Genomic DNA, 26,890 nt, shown 5'->3' with positions numbered 1-26,890 from the left:
CAGTGGGTCAGAAGTTTACATACACTAAGTTGACTGTGCCTTTAAACAGATTGGAAAAATCCAGAAAATGATGTCATGGCTTTAGAAGCTTCTGATAGGCTAATTGACATCATTTGAGTCAATTGGAGGTGTACCTGTAGATGTATTTCAAGGCCTACCTTCAAACTCAGTGCCTTTTTGCTTGACATCATGGGAAAATCAAAAGAAATCAGCCAAGACCTCAGAAAAAAAATTCTGGTTCATCCTTGGCAGCAATTTCCAAACGCCTGAAGGTACCACGTTAATTTGTACAAACAATAATACGCAAGTGTAAACACCATGGGACCACGCAGCCGTCATACCGCTCAGGAAGGAGACGCGTTCTGTCTCCTAGAGATGAATGTACTTTGGTGCGAAAATCTGCAAATATATCCAAGAACAACAGCAGAGGGTCCTTGTGAAGATGCTGGAGGAAACAGGTACAAAAGTATCTATATCCACAGTAAAACGAGTCCTATATCGACATAACCTGAAAGGCCGCTCAGCAAGGAAGAAGCCACTGCTTCAAAACCGCCATAAAAAAGCCAGACAACGGTTTACAACTGCACATGGGAACAAAGATCGTACTTTTTGGAGAAATGTCCTCTGGTCTGATGAAACACAAATAGAACTGTTTGGCCATAATGACCATCGTTATGTTTGGAGGAAAAGGGGGAGGCTTGCAAGCCGAAGAACACCACCCCAACCGTGAAACACAGGGGTGGCAGCATCATGTTGTGTGGGTGCTTTGCTGCAGGCTGGACTGATGCACTTCACAAAATAGATGGAATCATGAGGCAGGAAAATTATGTGGATATATTGAAGCAACATCTCAAGACATCAGTCAGGAATTTAAAGCTTGGTCGCAAATGGGTCTTCCAAATGGGCAATGACCCCAAGCATGCTTCTAAAGTTGTGGCAAAATGGCTTAAGGACAACAAAGTCAAGATATTGGAGTGGCCATCACAAAGCCCTGACCTCAATCCTATAGAAAATGTGTTGGCAGAACTGAAAAAGTGTGTGCGAGCAAGGAGGCCTACAAACCTGACTCCTTTACACCAGCTCTGTCAGGAGGAATGGGCCAAAATTCACCCAACTTATTGTGGGAAGCTTGTAGAAGGCTACTCAAAGCATTTGACCCAAGTTAAACAATTTAAAGGCAATGCTACCAAATACTAATTGAGTGTATGTAAACTTCTGACCCACTGGGAATGTGATGAAAGAAATTAAAGCTGAAATAAATCATTCTCTCTACAATTATTCTGACATTTTACATTCTTAAAATAAAGTGGTGATCATAACTGACCTAAGACAGGGAATCTTTACTGGGAATAAATGTCAGGAATTGTGAAAAACGAAGTTGAAATATATTTGGCTAAGGTGTATGTAAACTTCAGACTTCAACTGTAAATGTAACGTTAGCCTAGCAAGTTGTGTTTGTCTGTCAAAAATGTCAATTTATTGAGTGAAGATTATTCAATTTGTGGATAAAATTTACAGTACCAGTCAAAAGTTGGGACACCTACTCATTCAAGGGTTTTTCTTTATTTTTTACTATTTTCTACATTGTAGAATAATAGTGAAGATATCAAAACTATGAAATAACACATATGGAATCATGTAGTAACCAAAAAAGTGTTTAACAAATGAAAATATATTTTATATTTGAGATTCTTCAAAGTAGTAGCCTTGATGACAGCTTTGCACACTCGCGGCATTCTCTCAACCAGCCTTATGAGGTAGTCACCTGGAATGCATTTTAATTAGCAGGTGTGTCTTGTTAAAAGTTAATTTATGGAATGTCTTTCCTTCTTAATGCGTTTGAGCCAATCAGTTGTGTTGTGACAAGGTAGGGGTGGTATACAGAAGATAACCCTATTTGGTAAAAGACCAAGTCCATATTATGGTCAGTCAATACGGACAATGTCAAGAACTTTGAAAGTTTATTCAAGTGCAGTTTCAAAAACCACCAAGACCTATTATGAAACTAGTTCTCAGTTACCTCTGCTGCTGAGGATAAGTTCCTTAGAGTTACCAGCCTTAGAAATTGTAGATAAAATAAATGCTTCAAAGAGTTCAAGAAACAGACACATCCCAACATCAACTGTTCAGAGGAGACTGCGTGAATCAGGCATTCATGGTCGAATTGCTGCAAAGAAACCACTACAAAAAGACACCAATTAGAAGAATAGACTTGCTTGGGCCAAGAAACACGAGCAATGGATATTAGACCAGTGGAAATCTGTGCTTTGGTCTGATGAATTCAAATTTGAGATTTTTGGTTCCAACCACTGTGTCTTTGTGAGACGTAGAGTAGGTGAACAGATGATCTCTGCATGTGTGGTTCCCACCATGAAGCATGGAGGAGGAGGTGTGATGGTCCTTTCTTGGTGAAACTGTCAGTGATTTATTTAGAATTCAAGGCACACTCAACCAGCATGGCTACCATAGTATTTTGTAGCAATACGCCATCTCATCTGGTTTGCGCTTAGTGGGACTATCATTTGTTTTTCAACAGGACAATGACCCAGCACACCTCCAGGCTGTGTAAGGGCTATTTGACCAAGAAAGAGAGTGATGCAGTGCTGCATCAGATGACCTGGCCTCCACAATCACCCGACCTCAACCCAATTGAGATGGTTTAGGATGAGTTGGACCTCAGAGTGAAGGAATAGCAGTCAACAAGTGCTCAGCATATGTGGGAACTCCTTCAAGACTGTTAGAAAAGCATTCTAGGTGAAGCTGGTTGAGAGAATGCCAAGAGTGTGCAAATCTGTTATCAAGGCAAACGGTGGCTACTTTGAAGAATCTCAAATATAAAATATATTTTGATTTGTTAACACATTTTTGGTTACTACCGTAATTTCCGGACTATAAGCCGCTACTTTTTCCCACGCTTTGAACCTCGCGGCTTATACATTTATGTATTTTTCCCGCTTTCCCAAGATTCATGCCGCCAAAAAACTGAGCACCGTCACATAATGTGACGTAAATCGAGCGAGCTCAAACTTCCCATCATGCCAGTGGGTCCTGACAGCGTGGAGCATTGTCGAAAAATCCACTATCATCAACGGGTTTCGAAAGGCTGGACTGCTGCGTTTTGAAGAGGGCAGCATGAGCTCAGTGGGGAATTTGCCTCCGGATGAAAGTGACGAGAGCGACAATGAAAACGATCCAACATCGGATGAAGCAATTCTGAGGCTATTCAACTCCGACACCGAAGGAGATGACTTCAGTGGTTTCAGTGCACAGGAGGAGGAAGATAGTGACCAATGACTTTCTTGGTATGCTACTGTTTACTGCTATTTTTTAAATTTTTGTTACAAGCTGTGTTTCGTTAAAGCCTATTTATTTTTGTTACAAGCCGTGTTTCGTTTAAAAGCCTATTTATTTTTGTTGCACGCCGTGTTTCGTTTAAAGGCTGTGTAAAGTTAATTTGTTTCAATGTACCGGTAGGCACCTGAGGCTTATAGACATTTGCGGCTTATTTATGTACAAAATACCTTTTTTTTTATTCAGTGGGTGCGGCTCATATTCAGGTGCGCTTAATAGTCCAGAAATTACGGTACATGAGTCAATATGTGTAATTTCATAGTTTTGATGTCTTCACTATTATTCTACAATGTAGAAAATTGTAAAAATAAAGAAAACCCTTGAATGAGTAAGTGTGTCCAAACTTTTGACTGGTACTGTAAACGTTATAGTCCGATTATTAGGAACATTGCTATCTAGTGCAGAATTTTTGTAAAAAATTGCCAGTTAGCTAGCTAATGACTTTCATATTCTCTATATCAGTCATGTATCTCGCAGTCTTTTCAGTGCCACAGGTCTTCTACCCCAGAGAAATCCTTGATGACAAGTTAATGTTCGGGTAAAGGCAGGAGTCTACATCGGGGCGGCATCCGACCTAGAAGATGCCCAGGATCTGACTAATGCTGGCATTACCTACATACTCACAGTGGACTCAGAGCAGCCCACTTCACCTGATGGGTGAAGGATGAAGCATGTCCATGCCCTGGACGAGTCCTCCACAGACCTACTCAGCCACCTGGATGACTGCATCCTCTTCATATGTGATGCTTGCAAGGCAGTTGCTATTAAATGAAAAAACATTTGGACAGAAAACCTGCGGGTAGGGTATGAGTCTAGGCAAACCTGGGCTGGCTCCTCTGTTCCAAAATCGTCAGGAACAGTCGGAGTTGGAGGAGGTTGTGGAGTCATTATCCTGGCCATGCTTGTTGAAGGGTGCTACCTACCCTTCAACAATCATCACCAGGATAATAGCCCCTCACACGGAGCTAGCTGGAGCTCGACAGCATCATCAATTTCTGATAGCCATTGTGGCAGATTAGCTGGTTTGAGCTAGCTAAATAGGCTAAGGCTAATAACACTAATGCTTGGCTAAGAAGCTAACTGAACTCTGTAGTGGTGGGGCATGAGGCAGAGTTGAGTGAAGCAGCTTCAATGGTTAACTTGACCCCGCTCTTATGAATCAAAATCAAATATTAAAGGCGGAGGTGTATCACATGATTTACTTAGCCTACCACAAATGAGAAGCGTTTTCCCCCGCTTTTTATGGAAAACCAAAGCAGTCATACCTAACCACCCCATGGGCTTTCCATAGCCCCCCTACGCGCTCTGTCCATTGTGCTGACACAGCGCATACTGATTTTGCTTAACCTGTCACTCAATCATTTACATTTTTTTGCTATTTTTATATAGGGACATAAAACTAAAATTGAGAGGGCACAAGTTTCAACTGATGGGGTTAAGCCCCTTTTGCCCCCTCGTGGAGCCGGGTCCGATTGCCACACTCAAATCAAGGACATTTAAAATTACAAAGATGATTTATATCAATAATAATAAAGTACTACATTCCTTTATCTCAGAATAGCTGTCCCCATTTTGCCCTGTGTACCATTAAATATTTCATAGGTGTCTGTCTACGTTGCAGGACACCTATAGTTTTTCTCCTACGGACATATCTATTGAGTAAGTTCTAAAAAGTTTGAACAAAGCAGATTACAATAATTGTAAATATGCCTGTTGAGCTCCATGGTGTATCTGAAATAGATGTCTTATTTCATAATTTCTGTCTAAACATTTATCTACCGGAAGGATACCCTTCTACTTCCAAATACGTATATCCATTTTTATTTTATTTTATAATCCATATGAGAAAGATACTTTTTTCTGTGTTAAAATTGTGGATGTCAGGTGTGCTGCTCGTTCAAATAGTTGTTGAGTTTTGTCAAGAGCAGCCTCTGAGAACACTTGGTTTGTAGCCAAATGTCCCTCTTCGTGGTCCGTACTAATAGCAGGACGTGTTGGTTTACACAGCGGTTTACACAGCGGTTACAGTGTAGAACATTGAGATAGATAGAGGACTCATCATGGCTATAACTATTTTAAAACTGGAGATTGCCGTTGAGGGCTTTCACCATTTTAAAGTAGCCAACTGGGTGGGGATTTCTATGGGTTGGGAGCAATTAGCCAATAAAGAAGAAAATTAACTACTTTAAAATTGAGATAGCCCATGTTGTCACATACGCTAAACTGGCAGAGATACAAACATGAGTGCTCTATTTATCTCTATGGTGGAAAGTCGACGCCAAACAAGGAAATGTGACCACGTATTCTTTGTTGTGACGATTTTGAGAATTCGTAACATTAGCGAAATGGCAGAGTTACAGTTGGATTTAGACAGTAATTTACAGTATGGCCCTTTTGGCAGCGATTTAGCGGATATTTGCATTGACCATGATGGTGAATGGGGTAGGTGCGATGCTTATTTAATCTTTGTTATTACATATATAGCTGTGTTGTAAACGCTAGCTACATGCGACCAATGATGTGTATAAACCCTATACATCATTGCGTGCAACTTCATTGACTGTCAGGAAATGAGATACCACCTAACAGTATCATTAAACCGTGTATTCCACTGCTTGACTTGGAATGAAATAGGTGCCGGTACTGTTTACATTCAGGTGCAGGAGCTCCACAATACTTTTGAGACAATATTCTATAAGAGGAACGGGCTCAAACAGTAGAACATTTGACGGGCCGGTATTCGGCTTCGGTGAGCTCATGCCCAATTCAATCACTGCTGTGTTCAATATATAACATACGTTTTGATGCTCATACTCAGCAGTACAAACCCAACGTTTTGACTGAGATGGCCATAAGCAACTCCCCCCCCCCCCCCCCCCCCCCCCCATCTTGCTGCATCTTTGAATGTAATGAAGCTACTTTGGAAACTTTGAATAATCTTTTGCAAACTTGAAACATATATAATTAGCGACGTTGTAATATTTACACGGATCTCGTCCTCCTGCAACGTTGTTACAGGCATCAACTTGTTTGAAGAACTTGAGAACCTAAGTGATGCAGAGGAGCTCCTTCAAGAATTCGAGTTCACGCCACACGAGGAAACGGCACTGAAAGAGGTAGTGCAACACATTCCCCCTCTATGCAATGCTATGTGTTATTATCTTACTGTGTGACAGTTAACAAGACTGCACCTTTCTCAGGTGAATGACATGAATCTGTTACACTGGAGATCCTTCACCAGTGGGGATACTGACGCTTGCTGCACAGGTAAAAAAAATCACCAGCGTTGCGTCAACTTTCCGTCAACCTATAAAAGCCATGACTCAAGATCGAATTGTTGGCCCCATGCCAAGGCAAAGTAAGTGAAGACGACTGTCAGAAACCCTCCCAGAACCCTGTGACTTCCTGGTAATAGATTAGAAATCACATACAGTACACACACACACACACACACACACACACACACACACACACACACACACACACACACACAGGCCCTCTACGTATCCTGGTCACCCCCATGTCAGTAGACATTGGGTGGATGTCTTTGGCGTGGGAAAGTTGCACCTGTGAGGCCCCCGTACTGTGTTGGGTAGAATGGCTATTCATTCACATGGGATGTTAAAGAGGAAGAGACACTGTAATGTGATGCCTCTGCTGACAGATAGTTGGATTGAGTTCCTATTGTTTTGTTGGCAGGTGTTGGAGTTCCTGGGTCCTCCCTATCACCTGGATCAGCACTCAGTGATACCTCCTCACTGTCACCACTGTCTCTGAAAGTAAGTCTACACTTCACATAACACAATGTGTTAAGTAGAAGGCTAACCACTCACTAGTCTCACTCTCTTCTCTCTTGTGCATGCACATCCCTACCAGCAGGAGGATGCCGTGTCTATGCAGCCTTTGCCGACAATGCTCACTCCTGGAAAGAAAATGCACAAGCGGGTCAGCCAATCTCCCAGAGGTAAGACGTCTCTTCAGGTCAGCTAAAACACTCATGATAAATCATTGATATGTAACAATATGGTGGATATATGGTGTCGTGTATGTCAAAATGTTGGACACTTTTTTTTATCTTCAGAAAATAATTTAACCTGTCTGTTTATATGTATATTATAGCTTATCCCACTCGCTACTGTAAATCGCTCTGAATGACGTAAATGTAAAATGTAAATGTATTTATCACACTGTTTTTATTTATCTCTTATTCTATTGTTTTCTTCCTGCCAGCCAAGCCTACCAAGCGACCTGCCCACCCACCCCAGAGGGTGACAATCCAGCCCAAACCGCCCCCCTCTGTCCCTCTAACACAGCCTGTGGCCCCATTTCTCAAAACCAGGACCATTGTCATCCAGCCCGTTGGCTTACAGACTGTGTTCTCAGTGGTCAAGGTACCACCACCTGTGACCGTCCATGCTACTGCCCCCTCTACTGGTGAGAGAATGTTCATTCTGTTGTAGGCTTGTGTTGTCTTCATACAATCAAATGTCTTTACCAGTGATTTGAATAATGTGCACAGTTTGTTGTCATTAATGTCCATCTATATTGGTGTGTCTTATTCACTGAAGTAATTCAGGTTATTTGGCTTGCTCAAAGTCCAATAGTCCTTTGATTTGTTCCTGTGTAGCTCAGTTGGTAGAGCATGACATTTGCAATGCCAGGGATGTGGGTTCAATTCCCATGAGGGACCAGTATGATAAAAGTATGAAGATGTATGCACTCACTACAGTAAGTCGATCTGTATAAGAGCTTCTGCTAAATTACTAAAATAAAAAAATCTAGTGACCCATTTCCCTATCTGAAGTGGATACGTGCATGTTGTCTATATACCTGATTGTGGCATTTGAAAGAAAAGTTAAAGCCGACTCATCATCCAAAATGAAAGTGGAACAGTTCTATGCATTTGTATCTTCTATGACTGCACATGTGGCTCTTGACCACAAGGTGTCCTCAGTCTGTTGTCTCTTGTTCAAAGAAGGCTACTGCCTCCTCCTCAATTACAGAAACACAGTGTCCGGTTTATGACCGGTGTATACCCTGCAGGAACCTCAAGGACAGAGTTTGAAAACCACTGTGTGGAAATATTCATCTTTAAGAACATATATTTCATGAACGTCAGCACAAAGCACACTCATATCAACTGTAACTGCCATAACCCTAATTTATATGCCAATGATCAAACGGGTACGTCCATCATATAGGCCTTGATGTCATCAGTACAACTACTCACCTCCTCCAATGGTTCCTATTCACAGTAGTCATCCATGTTCTCTCTGAGACAGTAATGTCATGGCCCATTAGTAGCCCGACTAAAAGACCTTAACCTCAGTAGGAACTTAGGGCTACTTGTGTTATTACAGAGTAACTAGCATGGGAGCGTTCTCCTCTGCAGTTCCCTATTACACTCCATTAGACTTCACTAGAGCCAGGGCGTTGAAGGCGACTGTGGCAGGGCTTGATAATGGGTCCTCGGAGGACTGAAGGGGTCTGAGGGAGGGACAGGCTCTCAGCACTAAACGAGTGTCTGACTCTGGACATGGATTGGGATGGATCCGGGGTGTTGATTCGTTTTTTTGGGGGGGGGGGGTCAATAACCCGTACAGGTGACCAGACATCCTTAGTGATCGTGGGTGAGGTTGAGAAAAAAACTACAGTCTGGTTAGGAAGAAGAAAAAGAATACTATCTGAATCCAGGCCTGATCGTATGAGATGAGCTTTGTAAAGAGCGATTGTACATGTTCCCCAGCTGAAAAATGCTGTTTACTATGACAGTAATCCATCAATTATTACAGTGATGTACTCTTAGGTGGAAAAGGCCCCAGTGGGACATGGGATGGTCTCAGATCTGCATGCGCTTTAACTCGTCTTACTCTGTCATGCCATAGCCTGAAGTTAATCCAGGTCTGGGACAAGGCTAAAACAGACGGGTTGAACTCTTTCTTAACTCTGCATCTGGTCTTTGTCATCAGCAGTTCACACAATGCATCTCAAGCCGAAACAGTTGATTGGACCCCAGATCACTTCCCCAGCCCCTGCCCTCCTCGCTGTCACCAACCAGGTGGCCACCATGCCAACCGTCTCCCATGTTACCATGGGGACCACTGCCCTCTCTGGCCATGCCCATCCCATGACGGTGACCTATCACAGCACAGCAGTGGACACTGAGGTACGTTTGACATTGAAATGGATCTGACCTCCGTGTGTCTCCTTTCTATTAAATTTAATTACTTCAGTCTAATTAATTGCAGTGAAATTAAGTATCCAAAATGGAAGCCAAGGGCTGGATGGACATTCTCTTGCAATTTTCCAAATGAAACTGTTTGATTCCAGACCTTTGAGTCTCACTATGTGTTAGAACTGTTAGCCATCTCCAAAGCTTACGTGACTATGTGATGGCCAGAATGTAGTGCCAGGGATTTTCTTTGAAAAGCTAGCATTTTGCTGTGTCATGGCTTGTCGCCTTGCTAGAAGACAAGGATGGCTTTTGTGTGTTTGCGTGTGTGGAGGGGGGTTCGCTTACATTGACGGACCAACCGTCAGGTCAGGGAGAACAGGACATAGTCTTCCTCCTCCTCCCATTCTGGGGGCTCATGTAAGGCTGGTAATCAATTGTGTTTGACCTTTAACCCCCTGGGAACCTGAGCAGGGCACAGTGTCTGAATGGGTCTTTTGAAAGGACTAGCTGTCTGTGGTTGTGCCCAGAGAGTAAGGACAAGGAGGCCCACAGGAAGATGGGTGATTTATTTCCCTGTTTCAAACCATAAGAGGAAATAAAACAATCGTTGACATCACCGGTAAAACATGACAGTTGCTTCTGGCTTCGCCTTGTACCTAATATCATCCCTTAGCCCTGATATATTCAAAATGTAGCTCAACCTATCACAGCCTCTCATTCTCTGAAGTTGTCTAAGAGTTTAGCTAGGGTCATGATTGAGGAAGTAGGAAATAATAATAATATATATCTCTGTATATCTCTGCTGTCTCTGTTGAGCGACTATATAAATATTTAATTTTCATAATTTCCAGTCATGTTCGACAAGTTGTAAATAATCTGACTGAGCCAACAACTCGATAGCAATTACTAGGGCTACTAATGGGTGAAATATTTTTGCCAAGCTTTACCACTGTAAAACCCCCATTTTGTAGCATAACACAGACATAATAATTAGAAATTGTATTGGAGAAACTCCTGCCTCCTAAACAATAAGATATTTTAAAATTCTTCTATATTTAGCTTATCCACTTTCTTCAATTTTAGAAAAGTCAAATAATATAATTTTCACTACCACAGTGCTATACATGGTCCTAAACTGTGGTTAACCGTTATACGTTATTATTTCTTCAGGACAAGGATAAATAAACCAGTCACCCCAGCTGTCCTTATGTCACCTTGTTGGAATGGGTGAGTAGCCTAATGTGAGGGGCTTTCCTATGTCACATGAACGACCAGGCACCAGCACTCCATCCCCAGTACTACTAACATTTACTCAGCGATGACGCAACACTGTGCCAACACGCCAAATCTAAATATATCTTCACTTGAGGGAACTTTTTAAGAACAAGCTGAAATATCCCAGTTGTTATGAGACAGGTATAAGTTTTAGATATATGTTCTACGTTACAAGAAAACATTGTTTGAGATGTTTCTAATCTCTCCTCACCACATCATGTTATTGACCTATTTTAGGCTGCAAAATGTTGATGTTATAAATATTTAACTTACCAACCACATAAGGACAGACCCCATCACTCTACTCATGTTCCATCCGAGAGACAACATGTTCCATCCGAGAGACAACATGTTCCATCCGTAAGACAACATGTTCCATCCGTGAGACAACATGTTCCATCCGAGAGACAACATGTTCCATCGGAGAGACAACATGTTCCATCGGAGAGACAACATGTTCCATCGGAGAGACAACATGTTCCATCCGTGAGACAACATGTTCCATCCGAGAGACAACATGTTCCATCGGAGGGACAACATGTTCCATCCGAGGGACAACATGTTCCATCCGAGGGACTACATGTTCCATCGGAGAGACAACATGTTCCATCCGCGAGACAACATGTTACATCCGAGAGACAACATGTTCCATCGGAGAGACAACACGTTCCATCGGAGAGACAACACGTTCCATCGGAGAGACAACACGTTCCATCCGAGAGACAACACGTTCCATCCGAGAGACAACACGTTCCATCCGAGAGACAACACGTTCCATCCGAGAGACAACATGTTCCATCCGAGAGACAACATGTACCATCCGCGAGACAACATGTTCCATCCGCGAGACAACATGTTCCATCCGAGAGACAACATGTTCCATCCGAGAGACAACATGTTCCATCCGTGAGATAACATGTTCCATCCGAGAGACAACATGTTCCATCCGTGAGACAACATGTTCCATCCGAGAGACAACATGTTCCATCCGTGAGACAACATGTTCCATCCGTGAGACAACATGTTCCATCCGTGAGACAACATGTTCCATCCGAGAGACAACATGTTCCATCCGAGAGACAACATGTTCCATCCGTGAGACAACATGTTCCATCCGAGAGACAACATGTTCCATCCGTGAGACAACATGTTCCATCCGAGAGACAACATGTTCCATCCGAGAGACAACATGTTCCATCCGAGAGACAACATGTTCCATCCGAGAGACAACATGTTCCATCCGTGAGACAACATGTTCCATCCGTGAGACAACATGTTCCATCCGTGAGACAACATGTTCCATCCGAGAGACAACATGTTCCATCCGAGAGACAACATGTTCCATCCGTGAGACAACATGTTCCATCCGTGAGACAACATGTTCCATCCGTGAGACAACATGTTCCATCCGAGAGACAACATGTTCCATCCGTGAGACAACATGTTCCATCCGAGAGACAACATGTTCCATCCGTGAGACAACATGTTCCATCCGTGAGACAACATGTTCCATCCGTGAGACAACATGTTCCATCCGTGAGACAACATGTTCCATCCGAGAGACAACATGTTCCATCCGTGAGACAACATGTTCCATCCGTGAGACAACATGTTCCATCCGTGAGACAACATGTTCCATCCGTGAGACAACATGTTCCATCCGAGAGACAACATGTTCCATCCGAGAGACAACATGTTCCATCCGAGAGACAACATGTTCCATCCGAGAGACAACATGTTCCATCCGTGAGACAACATGTTCCATCCGTGAGACAACATGTTCCATCCGAGAGACAACATGTTCCATCCGAGAGACAACATGTTCCATCCGAGAGACAACATGTTCCATCCGAGAGACAACATGTTCCATCCGTGAGACAACATGTTCCATCCGTGAGACAACATGTTCCATCCGAGAGACAACATGTTCCATCCGTGAGACAACATGTTCCATCCGAGAGACAACATGTTCCATCCGTGAGACAACATGTTCCATCCGAGAGACAACATGTTCCATCCGTGAGACAACATGTTCCATCCGTGAGACAACATGTTCCATCCGTGAGACAACATGTTCCATCCGTGAGACAACATGTTCCATCCGAGAGACAACATGTTCCATCCGTGAGACAACATGTTCCATCCGTGAGACAACATGCTACATCCGTGAGACAACATGTTCCATCCGAGAGACAAACTCCTCCAGGTAAGTGTTACCACAGTAAAAATCCAGGTGCTCCATTTCTGTCTGACCACTCTCAGGCCCTGTGGGTTTTAAAGCGGCCTTGCCCTCCTAACTACCAGCCTCATCCCTCCTCCACCTGTCTGGGACCACCAAGCCCCCCAGGCAGTAGACACCCATATCTCTTGATGACTCCCACCTCCCTCCTGATGTCTGGATGGACACTGGGCAGACCCGGGCTTGTTGAGTGAGCACATATGTTGACTGGAGTAAGATATGACTTTAGTCTAGACGTGTCACGACTGTGTGCATTTCATTTGAGTGAATAAATCATGGAATAAATCAGAACACAATGCTGGAAGCTACTCTCCAAAAAGTTAAGCACAAGAAAGAGGATTTAGACACCCACCATCTCAGATTGTTCTGAAATCGTTGCTGTAGTTATTTTGTTGAAATATAATTTGATCTCAGAAATTAGGCAAATTGATTTCACACAAATTGGCAATTAAAATGTATAGGTTTCAGATAATAGTCAATGAATGTAGTACCCAAATACGATTTGGACCAAACTTCTTCCTACCAATGAGTAAGACATGAGAAATCAAAAGCCACCCATGGACCCCCACACCACATGCCAATCCCACCCCAACAACCAGTATTCAGTATTAGTTCTCTATGTTTGACAAGTAGTATGAAGCTGTGGTTTGGAGTATTGCTTCTCCATACTATGTAATGTTTTCCCTGTGAATCTGGTAATGTTTTTTGGAACCGTGGCATCCAGTGGGTAAAACCTGGAACTTGTACACTACTTTATGGTAAATAATGCGAGCAACTTCAATTACACATTTCTCTGAATAGGGGGAAAAAAATAATAATACATTGCATAGTATAAAGAAGCAATACTCCAAGCTGCAGCTTCATATTATCAAACATAGAGAACTGGATACTGTATACTGGTTGTTGGGGTTGGATTGGCATGGGGTTCCGTGGGTATCTTTTGAATTTTGGGGAGGGGGGATTCCTCATGTCTTACTCATTGTTAGGAAGACGTTTGGTCCAAATCGGATGTTGGGTACTATATTTATTGAATATCTGAATCCTATATATTAAAATGGCCCATTTTTTTGGGTGCAATCAATTAACTTAATTTCTCCGAGATCAAATGACATTTTAACAAAATAACGTTTCAGGAATGCCAATCTTATCTGTTTCTAACAACAGAAACGATTTCGGAGCAATCAGAGATGGTGGGTGTCATGGCTTGCTGAAATTACATGGAGCGACTCAATACAGTAATCTATGTAGGACCCTGTAGTTTTACCACTGCCAATTTAGCCACTCACTGACATGATCCATGTTCCTTGTTGTTTTAATGCACTGTAGTAGCATCACTGGCTTGGCTGCACTGTTTTTGACGAATTACATTTCATATCAATTTATGGCCGTGCTTCTACAAAGCAGGGGGAGGCTATGTAGAGACGCTGCTAGATAATCATAGTGTAATTTAGGAGGCCAACTTCCTGCCAAAATGTCTTTTAGATGCTCCTGGGAACTGGAATCGACAGCCAAGGAATAGGATGAATGGTTTTCAAAAGCAGTTAAAAAGAAAAATCTTGATTCAGAAAAATGAACAGACTAGTACAGTAGGGATGCTAGATACATAGATAGATCATTTGTATGGCTCATGGTGGAGAAGGCTCACTATCTTTGAAGAAATACTGTTCATGTACTGTAAGTCTGTGTACAGTACAGTAGCGTATGGCTTAATCCAATCAAACCCACATTGTAGTATTTGCTGTACGCAGTAGCTCTTTTCCTGTGATAAAATAAAATCACTGGATGGTTTTGGGTACTGTTAAAACCAATTTTTTTACTAGTACCAAGTAGACATTCCTCACAGGTAGATGCCAATTCTAAGATTAACACGTGCTTGTGCATGCATGCACACTCATGTCTGGGAGTAGTTTGTTAACAAAGGCACTGCATAAAAATGGCTAGGGCAATTTAAAGCAATACCGTAAAACAATAACAAAACTGCTGATTTCCCCATTCCCCCCCCACTGTCCAGAGTTTTACATCAACAACAACAAACATCCCATCCTCCAATCAACAACCACGCTGTAATCTACATCTCTTGAGAGCACCAACTCATTGTTTCACATAATTCTCATTTTCAGCCTCTTATTCAGATTATGTTCCCGACTCCCAGTTTACCCCACAGTCACTGAAGTGCTAGATTGCTGACTGTCTACCATTGTGGTGGTGGGGGGGGGGGGGAGTTTGTACTGTTGGCAGGGTATAATTTTCCCCTTGCAGGACACGTACCCCACCCCCCAACCCCACTGTTGGGTAATCAGACATGCACTTTTCGATTTTCCCAAGACGTCACCGATGGCAGGGTTCCCCCCTCAACGGAGACCAAATAAAAAAAGTGTGGTCTGAATTTGCATAGCCCTGAAATCTGTGCTGTTAGAAATGCTATGAAGCATGGCCTCAGAAATGGGCTGCAGCAGACAAAGCAGTTGAAATGCTATAGCAGGGTTCTCCTGTGGTCTGTGGCTCAGTGGTAGAAAGACTCCGAGAGGGCATTGGAGGACAACAGAATGTATGCCAGTTACTAGACTCTGAGTGTCTGGCTCTGAGTTTACGTAAACAATGGCTGTCTGCCTTCTAAAAATAAAATGGAACTGTTAGGCCTAACCTGTGTGCTTTATCCTGTTTCATTGAATCATATTTAGTTTTTTCCTAGAACATTGCAAGAGCATTCCTCTATGGATCATTATTTAACACTGAGAAAGTCCTGTCCCCTTCTCTCTCTCCCTGGATGGTCGTCCTTAAATAATCCCACCATTAATTATGTCAGCGTCCTAACAATGTCCGTCCAGCTCCCAGCCCACTCAGACATGGAAAAAGGCTGTGTGTGTGTGTCTGTGTGTGTGCGAGCGTGCGTGAAGTTAGGATGTATGAGGTCCGTTCTGGGGAAACATGCTGGAGTCATTATCAGCTTGTAATTGATGATTCCGGGTCACTTTTTCCACCTTTCGCAGCAGCTGCACCTGTTGGGTTTTATTGAGTGAGTATGTGACTGAGTGTGATGTGCTGTGTTAGACAAACAAATAGCCTGCTCCGTCTGAGCAGTCAAGATGGCGTCCAAAAGGGTTTACTGCCGGATATGGCTTATGTCTGGTGTAACTGGCGTCATCAGATTTGGTTTTTGTAAACACACAGCCAATGCCATCTGCATGCCAAGGCCAATGTACTCGTATCATATCAGCTTTGAATTCTGCTGTGTTGCGGACATCCATTTTGAATTGTTCATGTTTGTTCTGAATAGGTGGAGTTAAGCATGGTGTGGGTTTGGTTCTCACATGGACCACATACTGTATGTACTGTTAAAGTCAGAAGTTAACATACAATTAGGTCATTAAAACTCGAGTCATTAAAACTCGTTTTTCAACCACTCCACAAATTTCTTGTTAACAAACTATAATTTTTTGGCAAGTCGGTTAGGACATCTACTTTGTGCATGACACAAGTAATTTTTCCGACAATTGTTTACAGACAGATTATTTCACTTATAATTTACTGTTTCACAATTCCAGTGGTTCAGAAGTTTACATACACTAAGTTGACTGTGCCTTTAAACAGCTTGGAAAATTCCAGAAATGATGTCATGGCTTTAGAAGCTTCTGATCGGCTAATTGACATCATTTGAGTCAATTGGAGGTGTACCTGTGGATGTATTTCAATGCCTACCTTCAAACTCAGTGCCTCTTTGCTTGACATCATGGGAAAATCAAAAGAAATCAGCCAAGACCTCAGAAAAAGAATTGTAGTCCTCCACAATTCTGGCTCATCCTTGGGAGCAATTTCCAAACGCCTGAAGGTACCACGTTCATCTGTACAAACAATGGTACGCAAGTATAAACACCATGGGACCACACAGCCGTCATACCGCTCAGGGAGGAGATGCGTTCTGTCTCCTAGAGATGAACGTACTTTGGTGCGAAAAGTGCAAATCAATCACAGAACAACAGCAAGGGACCTTGTGAAGATGCTGGAGGAAACAGGTAAAAAAAAGTATCTATATTCACAGTAAAATGAGTTCTATATCGACATAACCTGAAAGGCCGCTCAGCAAGGAAGAAGCCACTGCTCCAAAACTGCCATAAAAAAGCCAGACTACGGTTTGCAACTGCACATGGGGACAAAGATCGTACTTTTTGGAGAAATGTTCTCTGGTCTGATGAAACAAAAATAGAACTGTTTGGCCATAATGACTATCGTTATGTTTGGAGGAAAAAGGGGGAAGCTTGCATTCCGAAGAACACCATCCCAACCGTGAAGAACAGGGGTGGCAGCATCATGTTGTGGGGGTGCTTTGCTGCAGGAGGGACTGGTGCACTTCACAAAATAGATGGCATCATGAGGAAGGCCAATTATGTGGATGTAATTATGCAACATCTCAAGACATCAGTCAGGAAGTTAAAGCTTGGTCGCAAATGGGTCTTCCAAATGGACAATGACCCCAAGCATACTTCCAAAGTTGTGGCAAAATGGCTTAAGGACAACAAAGTCAAGGTATTGGAGTGGCCATCACAAATCCCTGACCTCAATCCCATAGAAAATGTGTTTGCAGAACTGAAAAGCGTGTGCGAGCAAGGAGGCCTACAAACCTGACTCAGTTACACCAGCTCTGTCAGGAGGAATGGAAAATTCCGACTTATTGTCGGAAGCTTGTGGGAGGCTACCCGAAACATTTGACCCAAGTGAAACAATTTTAAAGGCAATGCTACCAAATACTAATTGAGTGTTTGTAAACTTCTAACCCACTGGGAATGTGATGAAAGAAAATAAAAGCTGAAATAAATCATTCTCTCTACTATTATTCTGACATTTTACATTCTTAAAATAAAGTGGTGATCCTAACTTTTTACTTGGATTAAATATCAGGAATTGTGAAAAACTGAGTTTTTAAATGTATTTGGCTAAGGTGTATGTAAACTTCCGACTTCAACTGTATGCTGAATATGTGCGGTAACTTTGAACTGTAACCATGTCACATTTATTATATCAGTCCCTCCTTCTCCACCTGTCCAGGCGTGTGTGGTGCGGCGGCAGCAGAGGATGGTGAAGAACCGTGACTCGGCCACGCTGTCCAGGCTGAGGAGGAAAGAGGCCCAGCAGGCTCTGGAGGCCCGTCTCAGGGGGGCACTGTGTGAGAACCAGAGGCTGCTCCGGGAGAACGGATCCCTTAGGACCCAGCTGGACGGACTTCTCACTGAGGTGAGGGACGGCCCGGTTTGAACACCTTCAAATTGCACCTTTCCTTCTTAGCTTGAGAAAACCACAGATCTAAAACGTAAGATAAGTGGAGACAATGGGGTGGAAACCATGACTTGACCTTTTCACTCACTTACATAGCAGTGATTGTCTTAAGGGTTGCATTTTTGACGGTATTTGAACAGTGCCACAGGCTCAGACAGGCACGAAGAGCAGGGATGTGTTTAATTCCAGGAAGTTGCTTCGTCCCTTGTGCTCTTGATCAATCCCTTGATCACTTTTTGGATCTGATAGGACAAGATCAGATTTCAAAGGAATTCATAGGTGAAGCATTAAGCAATATGGCAGTAACCCCACCTTGGCCTATGGTAAGCGAGAGGGGATTTTTGCCACATTGTTAACACCTATCCAATCCTCTTGGACCTCCGCAAGTGCACAGGGGCAAGGCGCTAAGGGTTGATTCATTTTATTGAAGTAATCACTGATCTCGCATGATTTGATAGGTGGACGCTTGTGCCAATGCATAGCTTGCGTAGATCCAGCTAGGTGAAGTCAGTCGATTGGTCTCTTTCTCCACAGAACACTGTTCTGAAAGTGACGGCTCCAAAGAGACGGGCTGTGTGTCTTATGGTTGTCCTGGTCTTCTTCGTGCTCAACACGGGTCCCATAAGGTGAGCACTGGTGGGTGGGTGGGTGTGTGTGTGTGTGTGTGTGTGTGTGTGTGTGTGTGTGTGTGTGTGTGTGTGTGTGTGTGTGTGTGTGTCACGACAACCCTCCACAAGCCCTCATGCATTGTCACTGTAGTATATGTCACAACCAATGTGTTTGAGTCTCTCCTCCAGTTTCCAGACTTAACATCAACCACATTCACATATGATCATTCATGCAAATGGATGATCTATCAATAGGGTGGCTTTTATGTCAGCCAGTCAGTCAGTCAGCTCTTTGCTATGTCCAGAGTTGGATCATTTGCCAACATGCCTTATATATTAGGCGTTTCCCCCCAATGTCTCGGAAAAAAAGGCCACATCCCCCAAAAAATTCCCTCACGAAGGAAGGCTTCGGAAAGTTGGATGAGAGTCGGGAGAGGAGAGGGGCTCTGAGTTTTCCATACGCTCAAGCTTCCCAGAACTAGGAATGTGGGAGCGTTGCTTCCCTTCCACGCCGTCCGGCAGGTTCGGAGAAACAGCCTGGAGATGCTTATTCATTTTTAGACTCTAAATGTATTCTACCATTCCGTTCTGAATGAACATGTCCCTTATAAATCCTCTCACAAGTATTTGTTCAGTAAACCCCGGTCAGGAGCTGAGCGAACTTTCGCTAATGTTTCCGGCTCATGGTGAGACTAGTTTTAATAAAAACAACACCAGTGGTTCCAGTCATGGCTCAAGTCAATATCAAATGTTTTTTTTCAATGAATAAGTTCCTGCTGCTGAGTTGAGTCTTTTTTTCACTCCCACGTTTGGTTTTCATTTGCAGGAATTCGAGGGGTGTACGTTTTTATTTTTTGTAACTGTTTTCATTTGATACTGCTGCACAACTTGACGTGTGTCTTTGTGTTGAACACTGCTCTCAGATCTGTCGTGTCTGGTATTGTTTTGGCTCAAGTAGGAGACCACACGCTTTATCCTCTTTTCTCTCACTCTCTCGCTGTAGGTACGCGCGCGCATGGCCGTGTGTCTTTTTGTGTGTGTGTGTGTGTGTGTGTGTGTGTTTGTTTGTGTGGTTTAGCCAAGAGTGCCTTCCCTCCTACGCCACGTGAAGCTTTGTGTGGTTTTCGGTCTGTAGTCTGGCCACTATAACCAATGCTCTGCTTCCTGATCTGTTGTTCAGACCACTCTTCCTCTTGTCTTCATCGCCCGTCTTGGTTGTTTCATGCCTGTGTAGGCATTTTGACCATTTTGATAAAAATGAGCCTTTATGGATTCATAACAAATGAAACACTAAGTTACCATCAAAATGTCAAATTGGAAACAAGTTTTGATCCTTGTAATGGCTTAAACCACTGTGTGTGTGTGTGTGTGTGTGTGTGTGTGTGTGTGTGTGTGTGTGTGTGTGTGTGTGTGTGTGTGTGTGTGTGTGTGTGTGTGTGTGTGTGTGTGTGTGTGTGTGTGTGTGTGTGTGTGTGTGTGTGTGTGTGTGTGTGTGTGTGTGTGTGTGTGTGTGTGTGTGTGTGTGTGTGTGTGTTCACTGCAGAACATTTCTGCCCTTAAAGGGAAATGCTCTAATACTCTAATAATGTTCAGATCAACGTGTGTGTGTGTGTTAGTCCATGTTGTTCTTGCTGTGTTTGGCCTGGCTTGTGTAACTGAAAGCCCTGCCCTGTCCCTCTGGTCTCAGTGTGTGGGAGTCAGAGACCAGCAACTCCAGCCTGTCCACTGGGAAGCCACAAAGCAGCCGACATCTGCTCAGCTTCTCCCCCGACCAACAACAGAGGAGAGGGGAGGAAACACCAGACCCCCAGTCCCCACTGGAGCCCCTGGATGCCCAGTACCCACAATCCCACCAATCCCAGGACAGGTAATTAACACAACATAAACATGAGGGTTTCCCGACTCAATATACTTATAATACTGTTTATACATATGTTCTCTCTTACATGCACACACACAAATATACAGTGTGTGCACATACACACACACTACCCTTGTAACTGAACGCATTTTACGTCCGTTTTTATTATTTTTTCCCTTTGAATTGCTTCTAAATTCGGTCTGCTGCCATTGCAAACTGATTCATTATCGGTTTGTATTGGACTTTTGTCACTGTCATTTCCTGCCCTCAATGATTTAGAAACCTCATCTTTAACAATTTGTTCCACACAGTCTTACACCAGGTGGTTCCTTCTCATATAAGGATAAGTAGCACCAGAGAAGCCTTAGCACAGCACTCTAGCCCTGTAGGAATCACGAAGCCCTGTTATGTATCAACGAGAACCAATGGTTCCTGCTAAGTCTCTCACTGACTTGTGATTGTACCTCAGTGTTCTGGCAGAACCTGTCTCGAGACACTCGTTTACCAGAGCCTGAAGAATGACTTAAGTAAGTAGATGGGATGCTCTTACTGTACGGGAATGTAAATTACTGTAATCATATGTCTGGGGTACACCCTAAGCTCGTTAATTCATTGGAAACGGACCCAGTCTTCTCTTGCCTCAGTATGTTCCACATCATAAGTACTTTGCTGTTTTAATGGACTAATGGAAAATCAACTAGAGGTGTGAGGTTGCATAAGTGTTTTCGGTGTTCAGGTACTCTTTACAATTGTCAATTGTCTCACAATTCACATAATCTTGGTTCCCAGAATAACCAAATCCTGCATGCACGCTGACAGGAACTCGACTATTTTACACCATCGGCCAGATCACGCACAGGCTTAGATTGATAGGCTTTAAAGCTGGATTTGTTAATTGGTGAAACTTCCACGTCCATTTGGGATATTACAACAACAAAGTAGTAAAGGCAAACAATAAACTCTTTAAAAAAAATCTAAGAATTGTACCTCGGACATCATTGCACATGCGATAGAACAGCGGAATATGTACTGCAATTCTTGTAAGCACGCTGCTTGACACGTCACTCTGTTTTCTCAACAGAACCAAAACAACAAAGGCACGTCCATTTGTAGGGCTGTTTATCCTAATACAGATTCCATCTTTAAAGCAAGGGCGAAATGGTGGTGTAGATCTTGGGGGAGATGAACAGTAGACGTTGATTGTTATTGTAAATGCATTTCCTGCAATTCTACACAGTTTGACATGACTTATTATGCCTCTCTTGAGGGGTATTTTGAAGGCAGTATGTGGAAGCATAAGTAGAAAGATAAGTCCTCACCATCATTAATGACGCTTATTTCAATGCAAATATTAAGAAGACACAAAAGATAAAGACTGAGTACTATTGTAATGATGCACGTTAATATTTACATAGTTAATGTATGATCAACTTAGTAGATTATATCCTATCACGTTTTGTAGTTTTCATAGTTTACAGGTGGAAGGCGTACACTGGGGGGCTGAGCTAAAATATACCTTCTAGTATATTTAACGTCCTGATATTCAGTCTAACAAACAGCTGTCGTTTAAGATATATTTCAATGAATATTAAATAAATATGGTCACTGACACTGGGACACCTCAGGATTCAGTGTGGTCTAAGTTGAACTAAGGACTGGCTGATTGCCTGTTGAAAAGACTTGGAGAAAGAGAGAGTCAGGGGAGAGTCTACATTGAAACTGTAAATTAGTCCAGGAGTAATATTTCACTTACTGTTACCGAAGCTTGAGGGTTGACGTAATTGGTTCCAGGCTGGGTTCTAAAGTTGGCTTACATACACACCTGACTGCAAGGCCAGTGCTGGCTTGGATGAGGTTGTGACACACTGATATCGGGCAATTCTAGGATATATTTTTTCTAGTTAGCAAAACCAGAGAGGTAAGTAAAAGGCAGATTGAGGGGCATTGTGTAGTGAAAAGGGTCTGCGTACAAAACAATTGGCAAGTCCTGGAATATTCCAGACATGAATAGTCTTTGTACCATGTGGCATTAAGAGCCCTCTTCCTGTTACCTTGTTCCTGCTATGTTCTGGGGAACACCTACCTCCAGGGGGCCCCACAACCCAAAAATAAACAAACAAAACATTTTTGGTTTGCATTTAAAAACATTTTGCACTGTTCTACATCTCGGGGGGGGGGCATGTTGTCGTCGCCCCGTCCCCTTGGCAATTTCACCTATGCTTTAAAGCCACATCTTTATCTTGGAAAAATGCTCACAAACCAGGAATAAGATGAGTAAAAAAAGAGTAATGCTGAATTGAAGAGAAGTAGGTACACTCAAGTGTTCTACCAGGCTTCTGGAGTAGAATCGGAGGGATCCAAGAGCACTTAATTCTGTCCAAAGAAACAGAACTGTAGAGGATTTGATCGGTTGTTTCTGTTTGACTAAGCATCTATTTCCAGCCCTGCTTTTTTTTGGGGGGGGAGGGAGTGATTGAGAGTGCTCATTTTATCTTGGTGATAATATTTACATCCTGTTATACAGGACTCACGAATGTTTACCTTATTTAGACACATCATTCTGTGGTGAAAAATCTGTGGGTTGAATTGGAGTGTTACAAGCAGAGCACAATAAAATAGTATTACTAGGGGTGTCTTTTTAGTGGCCAGTTTAATTTTACAGTCACCACTGGTCGTCCCCATGTGTCCAGCTGCCTGCTACAAAGTACTACATCACCTACTGCAAATAGCCTGCTTTGAGCAGATGATAGTACAGTGCTAGGCTAACTCAAACTGTGCGATTCGATATGAGAAGTCGTAGAACATATAGCCTCGTTATCATAGGAGGCTACATAGCATGATCAGATCTGGGACTAGGCTATAGAACATACACACAATACGGCATTTTGTTTGGGCTAATGGACTGTTTTGATGCCCGCATTCTCTACCCTATTGTGTCCTGATCTGGAGCCTAGGGCTCATTCATCTGGTCAACAGGTTTTGAAGTTGAAGTTCCACACAGATGTCGGGAACAGACCATTTATCAAACCGTTCCCAGGAGACATCCAGTCCAACGTGTGTGTGTGTGTGTGTGCTTGCGTGAAGACGAGGCCACTGGCTCTGCAGGTTATTGTTGCAGGCCACTACGTAGGACTCAATGTAACCCCCTTCTTTAACTTATGACCTAATTTATCAACTAAGGGCAAATGTTTGGCTTTCAAGTCATCTGAGGTGTTGTTTGTTCCAGATGTGAAACAGCTGCTTGTTTAGAATTGATGAACACTTGGGATGTCCAGAATAAGTGACTGATTATTGCGGTTAATATTCCAGTCCTTAGGCCACAAGGAAAACCCACAGCATACACCAGCGTATCAGCAGCTGGATCACAATGAGATCACAGAGGGAAGGTGAATGTGTTGTCGATGAGGTGTTGATTAATCTCTCTCTCTCTCCCCTTACCTATCTACCTCTCTCGCCTTACCTACCTACCTCCCTCTCTCGCCTTACCTACCTACCCCCCTCTCTTTCCCCCTCACCTCCCTCCCTCTCTTCTCTCCCCTCACCTCCCTCTCTCCCCTCACCTCCCTCTCTCTCTCCCCTCTCTGTGCTATAGGTGGGAGGATTATACTCCAGAGATGGCTCTAGCTATGGTCAAGAAGGAGCCTCTCCTGTTTGGGTCACCCTCCTCGCCCCCCTGCCAACCCCACTCTCCTGTCTCCAGGTCCAAGTCCCTCCGGTCAGTACTAACCAAGTCCATCTGATTAGTACCCTACTAACAGCCGAGAATTTGGTTCTACTTAGCCTCAGTCTTCCAGCCTTGTTGTCTCGACCACCAGTATGGAAGCAAGATTAGAACATCTGGCTAGGTAAGACTAGGGTATCTCGATTTCAGAATACAATTCCATATTGAACTCACTGTATTGACCTACCTGAATTGAGTATGAATGAGTCCTCTCAGTACTCTCTGTAGAGCTAGCCTTTGTCTTTCCCACTGCTAACGAGACTATAATGTGTGAGCCATGTTGGCAGCTCATGAAACCAAACTGTTCACCAGTCATTTTGACACCGTCACAGTGGAATGAAAAAGTGGCTGGAACTGTGAAACTCACTCAGTCTTCAAGCCGTCACCATTTGAGAGGGATGAGGCTCATATGAAAGCCAGCAGCTGCCTTCAACAGTTCTTACATAGAAGCCATACTTTATTAACTTCAACCTGAATATTCCTTCTTCCCCTATAATCCAGTCTGACTCAGAACTTGCGAGGCTGGGTTCATCGACACGAAGAGGAGAGAACCAAGTCTACACGCTCTACCACTGATCAGTCCAGACATACAACAACAGATCAGCACACAACCAAAACTGTCCTGGTAGGTTAGACGACTCTTCTATGACCTGCTTGTCTACAAAACAGCGAAAAAGCTATACTAACTAGGTCATTGGATTTCCCTGGTCAGGTCCCATGGCCCAAATAATGAGACGTTTTAAAGTGTGATCGAACGTCCGTAATGGTCATTGCATATTTTTCGGACAGGTTATTAAGCAGTACCTCAGAGGATATTTAAACTGTCAGTACGTAGGCCGATGTCTACTTCAATAGAGGTTTCAGGTTTCAGGCCCGTGTCAAGACGGCTCTCCATGATGACCCATCTAATAGAGCTGCCACAGGAACATAAACAGTTTAGTGACAATATGTGTATTGTTCTTGCAATGAGGTCACAGCTGCCGACATCTGACTCAATTTGGTTAATAGCTAAATATTTATATCTTTGTTGTTACAGGTAATAACGAAATTGAACTTACAGTTTTAAAGCCTTTTTCTTATGTTAGATGCTGATATTAGTTGATGGCATTTGACTTGGTTTTGCTATAAGACTTGTTGCCATAACTCCCCCCCCCCCCCTCCCTTCCCATTTCCCACTTGTCAATCTTGAATGACAATTCTTCATGTTTTACCAGTTAAATGTCCAAAAAGCGTCTGCATACCAACCATTTGATCTCAGTTTCCTGGGGATGTGCATTTAGATATTCTACAGTTATGCAGTGTTGTTTCAAGTAGCCTACGGTATTTCAAATGACGTAGTGAGCGACTTGTAGAGCAGATGGTGTTAGCAAACTGTAGCATAGCCTACCTGTGCCTCGTTTCAATCAAAGCACATATTTTGTTTGGTTGAGTTTTGCCCACATGAGAGACACACAATCATCCTAAAATCTCATAAGAAACGAGGTTGCGTTTTGTCTTACAGTAACGTTATACTACTCTATTGTATTCGGGTTCTGTAGAATACTATCGCAATGTGAACTTGCAGACATTGACTCAGCTTTGATCTAACTTTATCCAAACGACCACCGTTCGCTAGCCAGTTCTCTCCGAGCAGAGACCACTGCCAGGAAGTGGAGAATCCAGCACATGTGCAGAAGTTACAGGACCTTAAGCTGTCAGGAATAAGGGTCCGGGTAAGTCGGTTCCACAGCCTCTGCGTGTTTTGTTATGTGTCATTTATGACAGCCTAAATAGAGAGGTTTGAAGACTGCTATAGACCGTATTTTTGTTTTGTTTTAGTGACTTCCATTTGAACCCAGTGAGTCAAGTATGCTGCTTCAGAATGTGAGGAGCTAAATCTTCACATTCGTTTTACAGGCTCCTTTTGCTGCTTTACAGCATTATACAGACTGAGCTGCCGGAGAGGGCCGAGATCTATAAAGGAGCTAGATAGCTCCACAAATGTAGTCCTAAAAGTTGGTCCCACTTAGAAGCTAAATAATGTGAATTTGAGTGCTTGGCTGTTTGAACCCTTTATACTAGTGGGAATCGGCCTATATGGATAGGGTTAAATAGAAATGTTTCTTACAGAGTACATATGAAACGCATATGCATAACCACGGTAGCAATTGAAAGGGAGCAGTTTGGAGATTTTATTAGACCAAAACACGACAGTTCACCTGACACAAGATTGAATACAAACATTAAACTGTTGATTTGTGTCTGCATTTTACATTTACTGTACTTTTCGCGCGCATTTGTCGATAACAACATCTGAAAATACATTTAGCAACATAAGAATATTCCTGTAAGAATGGGTTGTAAGGTGCAGCATAAGCTTGTTCTATTGCTAAAACGACTGGCTGAATTA

At 43.0% G+C, this 26,890-nt stretch overlaps 1 protein-coding gene across 3 annotated transcripts in view; it reads left to right on the top strand.

Annotated features, from left to right (window-relative positions):
* The first annotated feature begins 5,582 nt into the window (after positions 1-5,582).
* LOC129814269 (cyclic AMP-dependent transcription factor ATF-6 alpha-like) overlaps positions 5,583-26,890 on the top strand; it is a 48,040-nt gene continuing 26,732 nt past the window's right edge. Inside the window, exons 1-12 of one of the 3 annotated variants that reach the window (XM_055867286.1) lie at positions 5,583-5,793; positions 6,370-6,467; positions 6,552-6,618; positions 7,051-7,130; positions 7,228-7,315; positions 7,582-7,785; positions 9,321-9,517; positions 18,084-18,269; positions 18,846-18,937; positions 20,607-20,786; positions 24,373-24,495; positions 25,003-25,126. In XM_055867286.1, coding sequence (XP_055723261.1) covers positions 5,592-5,793; positions 6,370-6,467; positions 6,552-6,618; positions 7,051-7,130; positions 7,228-7,315; positions 7,582-7,785; positions 9,321-9,517; positions 18,084-18,269; positions 18,846-18,937; positions 20,607-20,786; positions 24,373-24,495; positions 25,003-25,126 — 1,641 coding nt within the window. In that variant the 5' untranslated portion in view covers positions 5,583-5,591. The remainder of the gene's footprint in view (positions 5,794-6,369; positions 6,468-6,551; positions 6,619-7,050; positions 7,131-7,227; positions 7,316-7,581; positions 7,786-9,320; positions 9,518-18,083; positions 18,270-18,845; positions 18,938-20,606; positions 20,787-24,372; positions 24,496-25,002; positions 25,127-26,890) is intronic. The other 2 variants (XM_055867288.1, XM_055867287.1) reach the window with 2 other exon arrangements.

The sequence above is a fragment of the Salvelinus fontinalis genome, chromosome 17, assembly GCF_029448725.1.
Source record: "Salvelinus fontinalis isolate EN_2023a chromosome 17, ASM2944872v1, whole genome shotgun sequence".
NCBI lineage: Eukaryota > Metazoa > Chordata > Actinopteri > Salmoniformes > Salmonidae > Salvelinus > Salvelinus fontinalis.
This window is presented reverse-complemented; position numbering and strand designations above follow the sequence as displayed.